The following is a 19,553-nucleotide window of genomic DNA, read 5'->3' as shown; positions in this document are numbered from 1 at the left end:
TCTCTCCAGGAGCTCATCCTGCTGTTTCATCTATACCTTTCTCAACCGCCCTAGAAAGGTCCCATCCTGTTTTTGAGGGAGTGGGAGGCCGGTCATGCTGAAGCGGGGCTGCAGCATTCTGGGGACTTCCGCGTGGAATGAGGCGTGGCTGCTGGGTGGAGGCAGGGGGCACCTTCCTGACCTGCCTGCATGGGGTCCGGCTGAGCACGCACCGCCTCGTGCCTGCATGCCCACCATTCAAGCCCGAGCCCCTTCCACCGTCAAGAATCCATCCATTCCTCTCCCCTCACCTTTCTTAGAACCTCACGGGCTGAGGTTGGAAGTTGAGTTTGGAAGAGCACGTCCTCCGGGGAAGGATGGTGGCCCTTCGGGGAAGATGCTGACTGTCTCTCTTTCTGAGAACAGCTGACCAACTGCTGTCTCCTTTCCTCCTCCTCCTCCTCCTCCTCCTCCTCCTCCTCCTCCTCCTCCTCCTCCTCCTCCTCCTCCTCCTCCCCCTCCTCCCTCTCTCTCTCTTTCTCTCTCTCCTCCCCCACGGTCCCTTCCTTGTCTGCCTGGCAGCTGGAGAAAGTAACATCTACCGGAAACCCCCGATCTACAAGCGGCATGGTACGGTCGGGACAGAGGGGGCGTGGCCAGGCAGGGGGCGGGGCCCTTAGCCCTCGTGCAGCTGGTCTACCGGGGCCACCAGGAGGGTGCGAGGCCACCAGGAGGGTGCAAGGCTGCGACTCGGGCTTTCTTGTTGGCTAACCCCCAATCACTTGAGGTGACAACGGGGAGGAGTTTGGTGTTACTTCAAAAAAGCAAGGAAGCCCTCGTGTCCCCTAAATGTTTTCCCACCTCCTTTCCAACCCCTCGTCCCTGCCATCCGATTTCCAAGTTCCATGGGCAGAGCAACCCTGGTCAAATGCGTGTAGCCCTGGGAGCACTCCAAGCAGGGATACTCAAACTTTGACGGTCCTTAGACTTGTGTGGGATGCATAGGTTCCTGCACCCCACCCCAGATCTACTGAATCTCAAATTTTTGTTGGTAACCGTTTCTCTGGGCGATTTCAAACCCTGGTCTAGCTTGGAAACCACTGCTCTAAGCTATTCTCAGTCACAGTGTCCCGAGAGTAAATGAAGGCTTGGGGAGGAGATGTGGATGAGAAAGGAGCAGGGTTTTGATGAGGGTGACTTCATTCTTCCATTCATTTGTTCATTCATTCACTGATTCATTCAGTGTTTCTTCGAGAATGGTCTATGAGCACCTGTACCTGAGAGACTTACTTGAAAAGGAGATGCTCTGGACCCTCCTCTGCCCTAGACTTTCTTATTAGAAATACTGGGAGTGTGACCTAGGAATCTGCACTGTAACTGGCTTCGTTCATGATTCCGACCTGCACTCCATATGAGAACCACCAAATCAGGCACCGCTGAGACCTCCTGTTCCTTCTCACAAATATGCACTGACAGGGCCTCAGCTGCCAAAGCACAGTCCTTGCACTGAGGATGCAGAGGTGTAACTGGTACCCTGTATCCCCCCTCCCACTGGCCCCCTCTATGCCTATAGGCTGCCTGGGTAACAGAGGGGAGTACAGAATCAGAGAAGCACAGAAACAGGGGGTAGCAGCCTGGTACTGGGATCTGAGCTCACTGAGCTGGTGGAGGGGCCATAGAAATATAAGTAATGACTCTGAGTGAAGACCTGACAATTTAGACAAATGTCCTCAGTTTCAGAGGGGCCCAGGCTGGGGTCCAGGTATGTCTATGAGCACGTACATATGTATGTGTGGCTGTGGAGGACAAGCCACATACCCCAAGTGGCCACAGAAAGGCACCAGCCCTGACAAGGCCAGTTTGTCCAGGAAAGGCCCCTAGGTCTCAAAGCCCTCAGGACCATGTGGGATTTTCCAGGTGGGCTCTGAGGGGCAGCACCAGAGCAGGCTCAGGAGAAGCTTGGGGTGGAGGTAGATTGCATGGATAAGCGGGTACATGAAAAGACTGAATGAAAGCAGTTGGGGTGGGAGGGACTGCCTAGGACCCAAGTCTAAGAGAATCTGCAAGCTTTGGCAGCCAGTGCTGCTGGGGAGGGCCAACCCCAGGCCCCTCTGCTGCTCTGGCTGCACAGGGTGTGGGACTATCCCTGTCTCTTCTCTCCTGAAAGACGTTCAGGGGCCTGCTTGTTTCCCCAGGCCTAGTCAGTCTCTTGCCAGGTTTTGGGCCCTGCTAAACTCACTGCCCTGAGAGGTTCTGTGTCTGCAGTAGGTCTGATGGTCCATGTTGTGGAAGCCTGAAGCTGGGTGGCACCTGACCCAGCAGACCAATTTAGATATGCAGATAGTGAAACTGAGCAGAGAGGGGCAGGATATGCCCAGTGTGACAGCTAAGTGGCAGAGCTGGGGCCAGAACCCAGCATTGTTGATTCTCTGTCCAGTGTTCCTTTCTTTGGGCCATATAGTCTCCCCAAGCAAGGTTTGGCATTTCAGTGCAAGGAGGAAGTTGATATGCCACCTGGCCCTCCTTGGCAATTCCCACCCTAAGTATGGCTCAAATCCAAAACAAGGCAGGCTCTTAATGGCTGAGGGGGGTAAGGGCAAGGAATCACCTGGGGCCCATCTAATTTTACTTGGAGGAGCCATGGCCATAGTGTTCACTTGGGGACAGACCTGGGAGTCCATGGAATGTGATGGCAGGAGCCCTGCACTGAGGTCTGGTCCAAGTCTGGTCTACTTGCTGTGTGGTCTTCAGCAAGCCCCTTCCCCTCTCTGGTGTTCAGATTCCCAACTGTAACATGAAGGGCCTCAAACGAGGGTTTTCTGGCTCTGATGCTCCGTGTCCCAGACCCTGCCCTCACTCCCCTGGTCTGGAGTCTGGCTGAGAGGCAGGTAAAAAGTATACAACACACTCTTCCAGGACACTCTGCTGCCCTGAAGCTCTCTCCTTGGGTCCTTTGCAGGTGATTTGTCAACAGCAACCAAAAGCAAAACCAGTGAAGACATCAGCCAGGCCTCCAAGTACAGTCCAGCCTACTCACCGGACCCCTACTATGCTGCAGAGTCTGAGTACTGGACCTACCACGGGTCCCCCAAAGGTAATGCACCCCACAAAGAGGCCCTGACCAGAGCTCTATCACCCATGCTGAGGACACAGGGTTAGGACGGCTGCCCACTCCTTCACACAGTCATTCATTTATTCATTCAGCAAACATGTACTGAGGGCCAGCCTTGGGGCCTCGTGAGTCACTGGGAAGCAAAATAGACCAGATCCTTGCCCTTGTGGAGTAGACACAGGTTCCAGTTGGAGAGGGAGGTGATGTCCAGGAGGTGATACACAGGAGGGAGGAGATGAGGTCGGGGGCATGCTGTCCAGCCTGGGATGTGACGAAATCTCCTCAAAGCAGAGACTCAGCTCCACAGGAGGAGTGGGAGAGAGGTAAGCCAGCAAAGTATAGAAACACATCTGCAAAGACCCCAGGTGGAAGGGCAGGTTTCCCTGGAGGAAATGAAGGACTGTCAGCTTAACCTGGAGCCACAGAAGGAGAGAAGCAGGGGGTGGGGGTCAGGGGCTGGATTCCACGGGGCCTTGTGCACTGAGCCGAGGACTGGCTCTCTGTCCTAAACAGTAGGAAGCCACTGAAGGTGACAGGATGTGTGGATTTAAGAAACCTTAATTTAAGAAGCCACTGAAGGTGACAGGATGTGTGGATTTAAGAAACCTTGACTCTGGGTTGGAAAGCGGTTTGGAAGATAAGAAAGGGAGTTTGTTTGTGCGGGATGGAAGGCTCTCACGGGCCCCCTGGCAGGGGATCTTTGTGGTCCTCAGGGCCACTATACCACCCAGTTGGGCATCTCAAGCTGTTTCTATCACGCATGGGGATGCATTTTCATCAAGCTTCTTTCTGATTCGGCACACACTTTACTAATTGAATGTCCATTCAGAGCCAAACTTCACAGGAACTCAGAGATGGTCCCTTCCTTGCCCTCCAAAAATTCTCCAGTTGGAAAAGGAGATAAGACACAGCACAAATACAACCCAAAGTACAGTAATCCCTGAGAGATACATGTTGGGGGATGGAGGAGGGATCCTAGACCATTTCAATCACAAAAGAACAAACCAAAAAAAGAACTCCGATTGGCTTAAGCCAAAACAAGGATTTTTCTGGGTCATGAGAGTGAGTTTTTGACACACAACTGCCGTCAACAGGGCTTGTCCTGTCCCTGGGGTGACTTCGTTCTCAGGTTGGCCCTGCCCTGGTCACGGCAAGATAAGCTCCAGCCTGGCTAGGCTTACACCTCACCCTTGGCAGAAAGAGGAGTTCTCTCTCCCACCAGCAACAGAAGTCCCAGCACTGAGGCTCATTAGCCACTTGGGCAGTCAGTTTCACTTGCTCCCCACGCCCATGAATGGGAGGAGCTTCGGGGCCCCCAGCGAGGGGGGGTTCACCAAAGGACATTCACTCAGAGTCACTCAGCTAGAAAGCGGTTTGGCCGAGAGGAAGCCCACCTGTCGGGGCTCTGTGGCTCTGTGCCCCTCTGTGCCCTCTGCCTGGCGCAGGCTCAGTGGGGAGCACATGCAAGAGCTGATCCTAGCTGTCTTTTGGCAGTGCCCCGGGCCAGAAGGTTCTCATCGGGAGGAGAGGAAGATGATTTTGACCGCAGCATGCACAAGGTGAGCAAGCTCCCCCCGGACAAGGTACCTAGGCCGTATGTTCCTTAGCCTTTGATCATTTGCTAGTGACAGAAACCAAAGTCAAACCCATTTATGGTAGAAAAAAGAAACAGGTAGTTTTGCAGAACCAAAAGGTCAAACAGTAGGGGGAGTTTCAGGTATGGCTAGATCCAGCTGCTCAGCACATGGCCATAGGAAGGCTGTCTCTCTCTTATCCTGTGCTGGCTTCCCACTGCATTGGCCTTGTGCTTGGGAACCTCTTCTCATGTAGTGGCAGGTGAGTGCCAGCAGCTTTCATGCACCACTGGTGGGAGTGGATAGTGATGTAGCCACCAGGGAGAACAGTTTGGGGATTCCTCAGAAAGTTAAATACAGAACTACCCCCATGACCCAGCAATTCCACTCCTGGGTATTTACCCAGAAGAATTGAAAACTGGAATTCAAAAAAGGACATGTACATGCATCTTCATAGCAGCACTAGTCACAAGAGCCAAAAGGGGGAAGCGCCCAAATGTCCTTCAGTTTACAGACAGATAAGCAAAATGAGGTTCATCTGTACAATGGAATGTTAGACATAAAAAGGAATGAAAGACAGGGCACCGTGTGGACGGACCTGGAAAATACTGTGTTGAGTGAAAGAAGCCAGACACGAAAGCCCACATGTTAGATGATTCCGTTTGTATGAGATGTATGGAATGGGTAAATCCAGACAGCCAGCCTGGGGAATACCCGGGGGGAGGGGGCGAGGAGGGGGGATGCCTACTACGGGGTCCAAGGTCTTTCACATGGGGCGATAAAAACTGTTTGAAACCAAACAGAGGTGGTGGTTATACTAAATACCACTGAGGTGTTTACTATAAAGTGGTTAATTACATGTTATGCGAATGTCACCTCCATAAAAAATGTTTTAAAAAAAGATGGGAGAGGCAACAACAGTGCCAAGAAACACCCTCACTGGCCCGGCTCGAACCCTCTGCCCACCTGCCGTCAGCCAGGCCTGCTTTTGGTGCCCTCTACCAGAGCCACCTCCCCCTCCCCAGGCCACATGACCACTTGAAGAAGGGAGACAAAGTCCCAAAGGGAGCTATGAGGCTGCAGGGAGGGAGGAACACTGGGAAGGTTCACCAGAATCTTGCCACCCTGTCCTTTGTCCCCAGCCTGTCCCATCTCAGTGTTCTCTGCTTCCTTCTGACTTTCCATCTTGCTCCTCCCCCCTGCCCAGCTCCAGAGTGGGATTGGCCGGCTGATTCTGAAGGAGGAGATGAAGGCTCGGTCCAGCTCCTATGCGGATCCTTGGACCCCACCCCGGAGCTCCACCAGCAGCCGGGAGGCCCTGCACACTGCTGGCTATGATATGTCCCTCAATGGCTGTAAGCACCACTGTGGAAGTCCGCTGGGGTGGGGACACTTCCTGCCAACTCCCTCAAAGAATCTGAACTCTTCTGGCCTTGCCTGGGTCTAGAATATGGACTTAGTGAATACGGACTTAGTGCTGTATGGGGCACAAAGTAAGACCATACTCTGCCCTGAGTGGTCACTTTCTTCTTTGAAAGCTGTGACTGAAAGCTGTGACTTTTAGTCAGATTCAATGTAAAGAAAAATGTCTTCTAATACCCTGAATGGCTCGAAGATTTAAAGGACTGCCTCTTGTGGTAGTGAGCCTCCCATCATAGGAGGCAAACAAGCAGACACTGGGTGCAAGCACTCTGCCCAGAGATGATCCTCTCATTGTAAGCTCCTCCCTGTTCCTGGACAAACACATGCTTCCCTCCCTTTCTTACCCCTGTGGGAGTCAGTTCTGTTGGAAATCCTATCTCAACTCAATAATTGATGGATGATCCTCTGTGCCAGGCACTTGTAAATACATTCTCACTCTCGGTCCTCGCAAAGACTGGTAGTGTAGAGGGATTATTATCGCCCCACTATGTAGAGGAGAGTTCAGAGCTTCCTAGTTGCCCAAGATCAATAAGCTGGTAAATGACAGAGCCGGGATCAGGCCCAAGTCAGAGGGACTCCAGGCCATAAGCTGTTCTATCCTGCACCTTGACTTTAGATGAGATTGAAGATGTTGGTGGTAGTAAAGATGATAAAGCCAATTTTATTGAGTGTTTTGTATGTTGCCAGGCACTGTACTAATAGTACTTTATGGTTTTATAAGTCACATATTCCTCACAATAACCCTATAAAGGAGACACGATCCCTCTGCATTTTGCAATGAGGAAACCAAAGCATGATTAAGTAACTTCTAGCAGTTAAGACATCTAATGCAGAGCCAGGATAAATTGATGAGCCTGTTTCCCTGTCTGACCACCTAGGGGCACTGTTTTCAGCCCCCGGCTCTGGGCTCTGGGCATTGCACCAAAGCTGCTCAAAATCCAGTTCTGTTCAATGGCATCTGTGCGGCAAATGTCACAGAGCGCCCGCTTGGCAGCAGGTGCTAGGCGGGAGAGAGAGGATGCGGCGCGGCACAGCCACTGGAAACTGAGCAGAGAAGGAAGTAGTGAAGAACGCCCCTCCTCCCCACCAGCTCGGGTAGCCCAGGAATGGAAGCCATGTCTGTCTGTCCCCATGAACACTGATCTCTGGCTCTTCTCTCTTGCAGCCCCTCGGTCCCACTACCTGGCTGACAGCGGTATGTCCTTGCCTGCCCTCCCTTCATCCTGTCGTGTCCTGGGAGAGCCAGAGCCGAGTTGGTTGCAGGTCCCCCGTAGCTGTGATGTCCTAGCACAGTCCCGATCTCAAATCGTCCACCCACTGTCTTTGTCAGGTGGAGGCCTCAGCTATTGGTTCTGAGACCAGGGTTGCCACGCCCAATAGTTCCCAGAGAGAGAGAAAGAATGTGTGTCTCTTCCACTGATGTGGGAGCCCGTCTGTCTGGGCTTTGAGATCAACTCCAAATCCAGGGCCTCTGTCCAATGCCACCTGTTGCCACCTGTAGTAAATACGATAAAGCCAGTTTTAGGGCTTTACGGGGACACAGGGGTTCACCACAGGAGGATAGATGTGCGCAGGGTGAGGCCAGAAGACTGTGCATGTGGCCTTTGGGTGAGCCTGGAGTTCTGTCCGGGTGAGACACCCCTGAGATTGTCAGCTGCATGTCTGCAGAGCACAGCGAGGAGCTGGTGGCCTCAGCCCCTTCCCACTTCACATGGGATTGGGAAACAATATTGGCCATTTGCAGCCAGGTTACTTCTGGGAGAGGGACCCCTGGCTTGGGGCTGCTGGTAATTGTTTGGCTGTTTCTTTTCAGACCCCCTCATCTCCAAATCCGCCTCCCTGCCTGCCTACCGAAGGAACGGGCTACACAGGGTAAAAGAGAGTCCGTGCTGGGACATTGCCCCCAAGATGTTAACAATTCCAGCATTAGCTCCACACACTCAGAGCCTGGACATGACATTTGGCATGCAACAGATATTTATTGAAAGCTTTTTATATACGCCGGGTACTTGGAATACATCAGTAACCCCTGCCCCTTGGAGCTTAGATTCTTGTAGAGAGGAACAGAAAGCAAGTAGTAAATAGTATGCAAGTCAAACTGTAGAGAATGTAGGAAACCTTGCTAGGGGAGGAAAGGAAAATGTTGAGAAGGATAAGGGGGATAGGGAGTTTAGTTTAAAATTGCAACTTGCAATTTTATTTTTTTAAGATTTTTTTTTATTTGAGAGAGAGAGCACATGAGCAGGGAGGAGGGGCAGAGAGAGAGGGAGAAGCAGACAACATGGGGCTCGATCCCAGGACTCCGAGATCATGACCTGAGCCAAAGGCAGACACTTAACCAACTAAGCCATTCGGACGCCCTTTGCAATTTTAAATAGAGCGGCCAGGGCAGATTTCATAGGGAAAGTGGTGTTAGGGCAACAAAAGAAAGTATGACATATAGTTCACCAAGAAATGAATATTTATCAAGTGCCTACTACATGCCACTCCTAGGACCAGGGATGTAGCCATGAGTTAAGTACCCCCAACTTGAAACTGAGTCTTCTCTAAGAGAGCCCATGTCCCACCCGCCCTGGGCCATTTTCGGGAGATGGGGGAGTGCCTCCGGGAGGCAGCTGTGAGCTTGCTCAGGCCAGCCCTGGCTCTGTCTCCCCTGCAGACACCCAGCGCAGACCTCTTCCACTATGACAGCATGAACGCCGTCAACTGGGGCATGCGAGGTGAGTGCCAGCCTCCCCTGGGAGCACAGCAGCTTTGGATGCACAACTGTGGTTTGACCTTCCATAAACGATTGCTACAGATTCAGGCCCCATGCTGGGCTCTGTCCAAACCCCCGAATTCCCACACTCCCTTTTACTTCCCATTCCCTCCCTTTCCCCCTCCCTTCCCCCATCCTCTCAAGTCCCTGGCCTTGGGTGATCTCCAGGCCATCTGTCCCATCTGGGTTCCCAGAGCCATTGCAGAGTTGTACTGCTGAGCTAGAGTTGCCTGCCAGCCCCGGGTGGAGGGAAACACTCAGAGCCAAATGCACATTGTTCCCAGCAAACGTTCCATGAGCTTCACGCTCTCCTGCCGGCCTCCACCAACTCTTACAAGCAGGCTCAGGCAGGAGGACAAGCTCTCATCAAAACCCTTCCAGATTTCTCTGGAAGATGGAGGATCTTGACCAAGTGCTTCACTATCTCAGATTCTTCTCCTTTCTAATTATCTCAAAAGTCATTTTTCATCTAAAACCATATCTCTGGATCAGCCCAACCCCTATCTCCAGCCATCCACTGTGCCCATACCAGCCTTGATTTGGGGTGAATCCAACAAGGATGGAGTCTCTAAGACAGAGGTTAGCATAGTAATGCAAAGCAGAAACCAATGTGTTTCCATTTTGTGTGTGCCTCTTTTCTCTCTACAGAGTACAAGGTAAAGCAGATACAGAGACCCTAGGGGTCTCCGAGACCCTGGATGCGGCTACTTTGGGAATCAGCAGGGAGATGACAGCACCATCTACTCAAGGAAGGGAATATTGAATAAATAACCTCAAGGGTCCTCTTAAGACCAGCATCTCCAGTCCCTCCTTGGCCTACTTTCCCTGAATCCTGCCTTATGTTTCTTGCCCACTAAAATCAGACGATTCCCCATGAGCCGCAGAGACTTTCTGGAGGCCTGCCAGTCACCCAACATTAGACATTTGCAATTAGGAGGCTTTGTGCTACATTAATGTCAAATGCCACCAAGCTTATCCCTAGCAGTATTAGAGGACTCAGATTTTATCTTTGGGGAGAAGGTGCATTGAGGCTGCCAGGAACCTCAAAGGAAACAGACCCAGCCCTTCCTCCAGACTTTGATCTCTCTCCCTGTATGGGGAGAGGAGGGAGCCCAGAAACGAAATTGGCTGGAGGGACAGCCCCACCACCTTCAGCCAACCTGGAACCCCACCCCCTACCCACCCCCATCCTCTCTCCTTAGATCTACCCTTATGAGCTGCTGCTGGTGACCACAAGAGGAAGAAATCGGTTGCCCAAGGATGTGGACCGGACACGTTTAGAGGTGAGTATAGAGAACGGAGCAGGAGACTTTGGGTTCGAAGAGATGCCAGAAGTTGCCGATGTAACCCAGCTCAGGACGACAGGCAGAATAAAGAGCTTTAAGGTCACATAGCTTGTTGAAAAAGCAGAGACACCAACCTGGTTTCTTTAGACTAGGACCAAATGTTCTGTGCTGCCTTCTCAATTTGATTAGCATCTGTGGTTCACAGCTACAGCTGTCCACACCTGATGCTTCTGTAGGCTTAAGACAAGAGCTAGATTGGTCCCTGCCCACAGGGGCCTGCGGTCTGGTTGATAAGAAGAAACACAGCACTGTTTTGTGCAGGATGGTCCAGAAAAGCAGTGCTCCTCATGGGGAGGTGGGGGCAATCGGCAGTGTGCAGAAGGCAAAAGCAGAAGGTAGTTTTGCATCAGACTCCAGGCCCAGCCCTGGGCCTGCCATCCCCAGCTTGGTCAAGTGACAACCTCTCCAAACCTTAGTTTTTTCCCCTGTGGAGTCAGGCGATTGTAGTGCTTCCCTCAAGGTGCCAACTGGAGTAAATGAGTCGCTACACACAGAGCCCTTGGCACAGAGTCTGGCAGTGTCCTGGGTGCATAGACTCTGAAGGAGCAGGTTTGTTGTTGTTGTTTTTTTTAAGATTTTATTTTTTTATTAGAAACAGAGAGAGAGGGGATCCCTGGGTGGCTCAGCAGTTTGGCGCCTGCCTTTGGCCCAGGGTGCGATCCTGGAGTCCCGGGATCAGGTCCCGTGTCGGGCTCCCGGCATGGAGCCTGCCTGTGTCTCTGCCTCTCTCTCTCTCTCTCTCTCTCTCTCACAAATAAATAAATAAATCTTTAAAAAAGAAAAGAAAGAAAGAAGAAAGAAAGAAAGAAAGAAAGAAAGAAAGAAAGAAAGAAAGAAAGAAAGAAAGAAAGAAAGAGAAAGAGAGAGGCCAACACACAGGCAGAGGGAGAAGCAGGCTCCATGCAGGGAGCCTGACATGGGACTCGATCCTGGGCCTCCAGGATCACGCCCTGGGCCGAAGGTGGCGCTAAACTGCTAAGCCATTGGGGCTGCCCTGAAGGAGCAGGTTTGGATGGATGGAGAGGGGGAAGAGAACATCATGATTAGTGCAACAGCATGCCTACAGCCAAGAAGCAGGCCTGAGCAAGGCATCTGCATTCCACCCCCTTTGGCCTGGAGTTCTAGTCCCTGGGCCCCTGATCCCGGAGCACACTCTGCCCTTTCTACAGTGCTTCTCCCTGCCTCCCCCTCTCTTAGAATGCCCTTCCCATCCTGCCAGCCTCCTCACTCCTCAGGGCCCCCCTGTAGTGATGCCTGTGTCTCAGAGTGCTCCAGACCCTCCCAGGATGTGTCCCTCACCCCTCCTCCAGCCTCCCCCAGCCCTGTGTCCAGAGTGGAGATCAAGTACCTCTCCTCCTTCCTTTGTATCAGAGCACCCAGCTATCCGTTTCCTCTGTCTAACTTAGTCAGTCCTCTACCAGAAGATCAGAACCAGAGGAAGTTTGGAAAATGTTTGTGGAATCAAATGCGGGCTTCTAGGAGAGGAGGTTCGGCACCCGTGGGATGAGCATATCAACCACCCTTCACCTGACTGCTGAGAATTCGCCCAGAATAAAGGGTCAGGCAGAGGGAGGGGGATGCGAGCTAGCCAGGAGGCTCTGTGAGTCCTTCCAGCTGTAGCAAGCTGGGCCAGCAGCCTGGCGAGGGGGATTATCCCTGTTAGCAACCAGGGCTCCTTCTCTGTGGAGCCGGGAGTGGCCGCGGGTGCTGAAGGGGACAGCTCCCAGGGCAGCTCCGCGGAGCCAGCGTGAAGGGGTGGCCGGCTGGTTCATCCCGGAGGACCAGTTGCCCTCTTACATCCTCCAGGACACCCAGAAGCTCCAACCAGAGAAGCATATTCTGCCCTAAGAATCAGAAGCTTCTTTAAAATACCAATACTGTGCCCCAGACCGGACCAATTAAATCGCAATCTAGGGAAGGAGCTCAGGCATTGGTATGTTTCAGAGGCACCCGGGGATGTCTATCCATGGAGCCTGAGCTCAGACCGCAGGGCTACAAACACTGCCCTAGCCCCCTGCACCAGTTTAAAGAGAGAACTGAAGAGCTCCTCAAGGAGCTCAGAGTGTAGATTGTCACTCACCCAAAAAATATTTATTGAAAGTCTATTATATAGACCAGATCCTGCTCTACCTAGGACAGGTATGCAGTGTATCAGTGAACAAAACAAAGACCCCTGCCCTCTGGGAGCTGGCATTCTCACTTGAGGAGACAGACTCTAAATGACAGAAACAATAAATAAGTGACCTAGAACATGGGAACAGGACTGAGGGAAGAAGTAAAAGGAGGGCGGAGAATTGGGGGTTACAAGAAGAGGTAAGTTGCAGTATTAAATAGGGTGGTCAGACTAGATCTCACTGCATACGTGACATCCAAACAAAGACTCAGGAGAGGGAGTTAGCCATACTTATGTAAGGAGGGAGGGCATCCCAGCAGAGGGAACAGCCACTCCCAAGGCCCTAACACAGGTGAGAACAGCAAGTGGTGAGTGTGGCTGGGTGGCACGAGCACAGGTAAGAGAATGAGAAGGAAATGAAATCGAAGGAAAGGAAGACCAGACTCCACTATGTGACAGACACAGAAAGATATCATTTCAGTGGTGAGAGTGACCAGCAACTGAGTGCTTCCCTGGTGCAGGCTGCCACCCATGACCTGTACTATCTCATTCACCATCACTGTATCCAGGAGGTAGGTGCTAGGATGCTCCCACTTTCCAGAAGAGGAAATCAAGCTCAGAGGGGTAAAATAACTTGTCCAAGGTCACACATCCACATCTGCCTGGCTCTAAAACCCATGCACTTAACCTTTATGCTTTAAAGTCTATGGAGAATGTGAAAGGGACAGGGCTGGCATTAGGTGCTCTGAGAACTCGCAAGAGAAAAGAGACTCCAGCTGGCCCTTCACAGAGGGAGATCAGAAGAGCCTCAGTCTCCTCCAGGCTGTTCTATGGTGGACACAGCACTCAAGTTGAGTCAGCCAACTTTTATGACTTGTATCAAAACTCATAAAAAAGATTTTGGGGCACAGCAAAGAAAATGAGCTAGACAATCAAGAGTAAGCCTCCCCCTCCAACAACAACAAAAAAGAACAGATGAGATGACAGGTCCCCTCAGCCTTCACCATGGAAAGAGCTGAGAAGAGAACTCCCCCATATCCGCAGCATTTTTCAGCCCACCCTTGAGTGCGACTGAGACAAATATAGACAAGTCGACAGCAGGGACAAAAGAAGGGACCGTCTGGCCTGGCAGAGACTGATGGGGTCCAACAACCAAATGTGATATGTGGATGCTGTTTGAAGCCTTCTTCAAACAGCCAAACTGTAAAGATATTCCTGAGACCACTAGGGGAATTTTATTATGAGCAGGTATTAGGTAATTGCGAGGAACTCTTGTCAATTGTTTTTAGGTTTGCTCATGCCATCAAGGATACCTAAGAAAATATCCAATATGTTTTGCTATCTCTGGGGGAGATGCATGCTGCAGTAGAGAGGCATGAATCGATATAATGCCAATGGTGTGCTTTAAAATACTTCAGCAAAACAAAATAGGTGAAGCAAATGTGACAAACTCTTGATACCTATTGAATCTGGGTAATGGGCATGGGTATACCTTGTGCTATTTTCTTCCCTTTGAGTATTGTTTAAATGTTTCATAACAGAAAGACTTATTTATGGATGTTTAATGGGATTGGCCAAGGGAGCAGCAGGAGTGCACTGTGTTTGGTCTCAGCTCTGCTACTTACCCTGACTTCCTCCCTCCCTCCCTCCCTCTTGGTCAAGTTAGTCATTTTAACCCTTTGACTTTGATTTTCTCCTCTTTCAATCGGATAGAAATAATTTCTGGTTTTCAGAGTGGTTGGAAGGATTAAGTGAGAAAAATAGGGGCAACTGTACAGTTGCAGAGTATAGGGCATAACAGAAATGCAATGCAAGGAATTGTTGGTGTTATTAAATACTGTTAGGTATTGAAAAGTCAGCTCAAAGCCATCAGCAACCAATAATATATATCCAAAATATCAAAGTTACCTTTGCTTCAAGATATGGAAATGTGGCCAAAAGATTAGTCCACATCGGCCAGAGAACTGGCTAATTACTGTATGGCTGTATAAGTAATTCTTAGTGAATCTCCTTTAGTATTCAATTATCTAACATGATTGCTACCAACAGGTCATCTCAGTGATTCCAGTAGGTTTTCAGGCATGATATATGCCCTATACATCTCTTTTCAAACATAATTTAAAATTTTATTTTGAGAAAGTTTAGACCTAGAGAAAAGTTGCAAGAAGAGTAAAATGAACATCCTTCTGAACTTTCACCTAAATGCATCAATTATTAACATTTTGCCACTTTTCAGGGGCCATATATTTCTAAGACTTTTTACTATGTACCAACTTTCAAGGCTGCTTGGAAGGGCAACAGGGAGGGCAAGCAGAAAGGAGGGGGGAAACCTGCCAAGAAATGCAGAACAAGGTTTCACTACATGGCATATTTAAGATAGGAAAGGACAGTTCAGTAGGTGGAGAAATATGAACAGCAATTTTTTTCATTGACTGGCCTGAGAAACAGCCTTCCAGGTCACCTGTAAAAATACCAATAAGGAGAGATGTACCTAAAATCTTGGACACACTCCGTTTTACTCCCAAAAGAAGGGAATAGCATGAGTCCCAACACACTCTGGGGTACAGGATGCAAGGAGCGGGATGCAGGCAGGTAGGTCAGCCAGGATGCATCGAGAGGCACTTAGGTGAATTCCCACCTGAGTCTGGCACAGGTGAGGGCTCTCCAACCCAGCTCCGGAGGCCCCACGGAGGAAACATTCATGCACAGCCTTCCATTCAGCAACTCCTCACCCACCGCCCCCCCCCAGCGCTGCGTGGCACAGCACACCCAGGGAAACCCACAGGGTCCGCTTCTGCGTGCGCCTGCATGCGCCTGCGTGCGCCTGCCCCCAGCCTCCACCTGTCGTCCTCAAGCTGTTCCCTCTCTGTCCCCTCCACGCTCCTTTCAGCGCCACCTGTCCCAGGAAGAGTTCTACCAAGTGTTTGGCATGACCATCTCTGAGTTTGACCGGCTGGCCCTCTGGAAGAGGAATGAACTGAAGAAGCAAGCCCGGCTGTTCTAGGCAGAGGCTCTATAAATATATATGCATTTATATAAAGATATATGTAAAATCTCTATACTGAAGCTCGGTATAATCCTCTCTTGTGTAATGGGACACACTGCCTGCCATGAGACTTGCTTTTCTGTACTGTCAGGCAAGCCCACGTCATCGAGATATTTTTATGCTCCTTACTGTCTCTTTTCTAAGTGCTCTGGGGTTTGGGAAGGGATTTGAGGGGACTCCCATTGTTTTACTGGGGATCCTTTTTATACCGAAACATCTGTCCCAACCTGAGTCCCCCAAGGTCCAACTCTTTCCTAAAGGAGGTGCCTGAAGAAGTCTCTCTTCTTTCTGCTTCTTGGCTCTTTCCCCAGTCTCCAGGGTAATGCTGACCATGCAGTTTTCACACCTTACTGGCCCCGGAGGGGCCCTCCCAGTGGGAGGATCCACAGCAATCTCCCAAAGTCACTGAGCACCTCTGAGAGCCCATGAAGAATTTTCTCATCTCCCCCAGTTAGGAGTTCGGTGCTCTCTGAGGGTTACACACTTCGCAGTGTGAGCTCCAATCCACTCGATAGAGCAGCAAACAAGTGGCTAGGGCCTTGGCCTCTCTGCAGCCCCTTAGTCCTCCTTCTGCCCTTGATTCTAACCTCTCCCTTGTCCGAGTCTCATGGTAGAGAAAGAAGAGGCACTTCCCTTCCCTCTGCCACTTCCAACTGGCCCCTTTGCCTGGCCCCAACGTGGAGACGAGGGAAGGCGTGGGAGCTGGCAGCAGGAGCCAGAGCAGGGCACCTGTTAGAATTGGAGCTGCAGGACCTCTTGGGATTGTCCTCTCACCCTCAGTGCTCCCAGCACTTCCTGAACCCCCACCCCCACCTTTGGAGGAGAGGCCCATTATTACAGCCTGTATTCTTCAGCCTTACTACAATCTATGTGCCTGACAACTCAACACACCACAGGGCTAACGTTCCCATCATAGATCCAACAGAACAACTAGACAGACAACCTCTAACACCCCTCTAAACATCATACAGGCCATGTCCCAGAGAAAGCTTCCTGGTCTACACCTGCTGGTCCCTGGGCTAGAAGGGCAACTGAAGCAGCCCCCACCCAGTCACTGGGTCCCACTGCAAAGTTGGCCATGTTTCATAGGTGAAATCTTTGGAAGAATGGCTGCTTACGGAATTCCAAAATGAAGCATTGGCCAACACTGCTCATGATAACCCTGGATTTTCCCAGTGGCTGCCTTTCCTGCCCTCTTGCCTTCTTGAACAAGGATGAAAGCATAACGCTAACTTCTCTCCTCCCTTCCCCAAACCTTTGACACACACACCCCCCCCCATTGGTGATGTTTGGTGGGGTCTGTTCCTTCTTGGAGATGGCTTGATTTGGGTCATTTTGAGGTCACAGAGGGAAGATGAAGAAGTGGAAATAACCATTATGACTCTCAAGAGGCTGATGATGTGACATGGTGTATATAGAACTGGCTTCAATTCAGCAAACTCTCACTGAGCACCTGCTGTATACTGAGCACTGAATGGGGGAGGGGGATGGGAGCACTGAGATGATCAACATGGTATCTGGGCTGGGGGGCAGGCCTGCTAACAATGGGTGTCGTCGGGCACAGACTCACATGTGATGGATGTAAGGCAGGAAGTGATGGGAGACGGCATGAGAATGTGTTTGTGGAATTACAGAGAAAGCAGATGCAAGTTGGTGCAGACCAAGGAATGCGTTCTGGAAGAGACTGCACTTGAGCAAAGTTCAGGAAGGATCTTTGTAAACAGAGAGGAGATTGTAACTTGAAAGGGTGATAGGATGAGGGGCCAGAAGGAGGTCTATTATACTCTCATTTAAAACATCAACCCTCTGCAACTCTCTTTTTGGCCAGCATCTTTCAACTGTCCTGACCCTTTAGAAATGTCCCCAGCCAGACACAATCATTGAAACTGCCTCATTATCACTGGTTGAGAACTTGGCAAGATGAAGGGCTTTTGTTATTGTTGTTGGGTATTTTTGTTTCCCATAAAAGCACATAATTTCAACCCAGACCTGTGTCCTTCTGTTGTTTCTGGTGTGAGTGGAAATGCGTGATAGAGGAAGAGGCTAAACCGTGCACATTTTCCAAAATAAAAGAGTCTAGAAAGCAGCTCTCTCTTGGCCTCAGTTTCTCCTTCTGTAAATTAAGAAGATATGACAAGGGAAGCATCACCCAGGTTGTTTCCTGCAGAACATAGAGTTCCGCGAGATGGTGGAGAATATTCCAACAAATACGGTTGTATGATCCAAAAACTAATAATAATAACAATAGTTCATTATTAAGTACTGATAGTGTGCCAAGTTCTACACTGAAGACTTTGCACCCACCATGCCATGTCAGCCTCCGTAACAACCTAAGAGGGAGGAAATAAGAATAATTATATCTCACAGATGAGAAAACAGCTTTCAAGAGGACTTATAATTACCATGATGGAGCGAGAAGCCACTTCCAGCCTGTTTGGGCTTAGAAACACCAGCTTAGCCCCTCTCAGCAGTCAGGATGCTTTCAGCTGCAAGTAAGAAGTGCCTTCTTAAAAGTGACTTAAACAATGAGAGTCCATATAATCCTGCACAACTGGAGATCCAGGTGCAGGCTAATCAACTCAGTTCGATGATGCTGTTGGAGGCCCAGGTTCTCTGCATCTCTCCACTCCACCAACCTCAGTAGAGTGGCTTTTATCCCTAGATATGACCCCTTTTGTTCACAAAAGGCAGCTGTGGCTCCAGGTATCATGTCTTCACCCAACAACATAAAAAAAAAAAAAAAAAACAGGAAAGAAATTTCCCTTTATGTGTCTCTTTTGATCAGAAAACTATCCCAGACATCCTCAGTAGACTTCCCAGGTCCCGTTGGCAGAATTAGGGAATAGATTCATGCCCTTGCTACAAAGAAGGCTGTTAAGTACTTGGCATTTTGAACCTCGATAGTGGTGGCTGAGAAAGGAAAGCCTTCTGGAAAAGTGAATCACATTGTCCCTGCCACAGCCACTGTCGCTCCCCTTAGAGACCCCACCATGCACATTGCCAAAAGTCCCACAAAGCCTTGCAGGACCTTTGTGTAATCCAATGTTTCATAAACTAATTTGACATAATTTGACATAACTCATTTGACATAACTAATTTGACATAAGAAATGTTAGACTTACTGTATTTCCTATTTCTATCCTAAGATAAACACTTATCTCACTCTTGACATCTCTGAAGATGGGATGTGGCTTAAAGGTATCTCCTTTCCTGACCTCTCATCAAATGATTTTTCTAAGAATCATCCCCACCACACCCCTCCAGACAGGTAACTCAAATGTGCAACAGGACACTAAAGAATGCTCTTTTGTCCCTGCCTGCACACACACACTCAGGGAAAACTGAGCATCTGCTGGGAGGCAGGAGCACTAAGATTCAACAGTGTGTAAGGCAGAGCTCTCAGATAGCTCTGGTCGAGAGGAGGGAACAGATTGTAAGTAAGTAACAGGGAAAGAGAGGACACAAAAAGATAACTGCCGCACAGACAACAGAGTACCCGAGAGAGGAGCAGCAAAGAACTCGCTTCACATACTCACTGAAGGATGAAAACAAAGTATGCAAGGGGAAAGTAGGGGTGACAGCACTCTAAGCACAGAGACAGCATGTGCAAAGGCACCGTGGTTGGTGAAAGTTTGGTGTATTTGAGGAACTAAATGTTCCAGTGAAGGTAGAAAGGAATGAGTGAGGGGGAGAAAGATTAGAAGTGGGGGGGGGGGGGCGCCCAGTGGCTCAGTTGGTTAAGTGTCCAACTCTTGATTTCAGCTCAGGTCTTAATCTCAGGGTCATGAGTTCAAGCCCCTTATTGGGCTCCATACTGGGCATAAAGCCTACTTTAAAAAAAGAAGAGGAGGAAGGGAAGGCAGGCAGGGAGCAGAACATGCCAGGAGACTGAATGCCTCTCATTCATTCAGGCTTTGTGGACACTGTCTGGCTTGCACTGTGGTTATAAACCTACTAGGTGCAGAGGAGCCTTGTTACTTGGAGTGCAGGCCCCTACCAGTACCATGGGAGTCACCTTCGGAGCTTGTTAGAAATGCTGAATCTCAGGCCGCTTCCCTGACCTCCTCGGTCCACATCTGTATTTTAATCAGACTGCCAGTGACTGACACATATGGTGAGGTTAGAGAAGCGCTGCTCTAAACCATCGTCCTTTTATGGACAAATGCCAACACATTTGTGCCAGCCTTTCTGAAGTTCCAGAAG

At 50.1% G+C, this 19,553-nt stretch overlaps 1 protein-coding gene across 6 annotated transcripts in view; it reads left to right on the top strand.

Annotated features, from left to right (window-relative positions):
• ABLIM3 (actin binding LIM protein family member 3) overlaps nucleotides 1-17,338 on the top strand; it is a 109,706-nt gene extending 92,368 nt beyond the window's left edge. For 3 of the 6 annotated variants that reach the window (XM_038535075.1, XM_038535079.1, XM_038535078.1), the window contains 10 exons: nucleotides 562-609; nucleotides 2,939-3,073; nucleotides 4,586-4,650; nucleotides 5,873-6,020; nucleotides 7,253-7,282; nucleotides 7,901-7,959; nucleotides 8,747-8,807; nucleotides 9,494-9,501; nucleotides 10,048-10,128; nucleotides 15,195-17,338. In XM_038535075.1, coding sequence (XP_038391003.1) covers nucleotides 562-609; nucleotides 2,939-3,073; nucleotides 4,586-4,650; nucleotides 5,873-6,020; nucleotides 7,253-7,282; nucleotides 7,901-7,959; nucleotides 8,747-8,807; nucleotides 9,494-9,501; nucleotides 10,048-10,128; nucleotides 15,195-15,308 — 749 coding nt within the window. In that variant the 3' untranslated portion in view covers nucleotides 15,309-17,338. The remainder of the gene's footprint in view (nucleotides 1-561; nucleotides 610-2,938; nucleotides 3,074-4,585; nucleotides 4,651-5,872; nucleotides 6,021-7,252; nucleotides 7,283-7,900; nucleotides 7,960-8,746; nucleotides 8,808-9,493; nucleotides 9,502-10,047; nucleotides 10,129-15,194) is intronic. The other 3 variants (XM_038535077.1, XM_038535080.1, XM_038535076.1) reach the window with 2 other exon arrangements.
• The last annotated feature ends 2,215 nt before the right edge of the window (nucleotides 17,339-19,553 follow it).

Source organism: Canis lupus, chromosome 4, assembly GCF_011100685.1.
Source record: "Canis lupus familiaris isolate Mischka breed German Shepherd chromosome 4, alternate assembly UU_Cfam_GSD_1.0, whole genome shotgun sequence".
Lineage (NCBI taxonomy): Eukaryota > Metazoa > Chordata > Mammalia > Carnivora > Canidae > Canis > Canis lupus.
The sequence above is the reverse complement of the archived record's forward strand: the minus strand, read 5'-3'. Positions and strand labels throughout refer to the sequence as shown.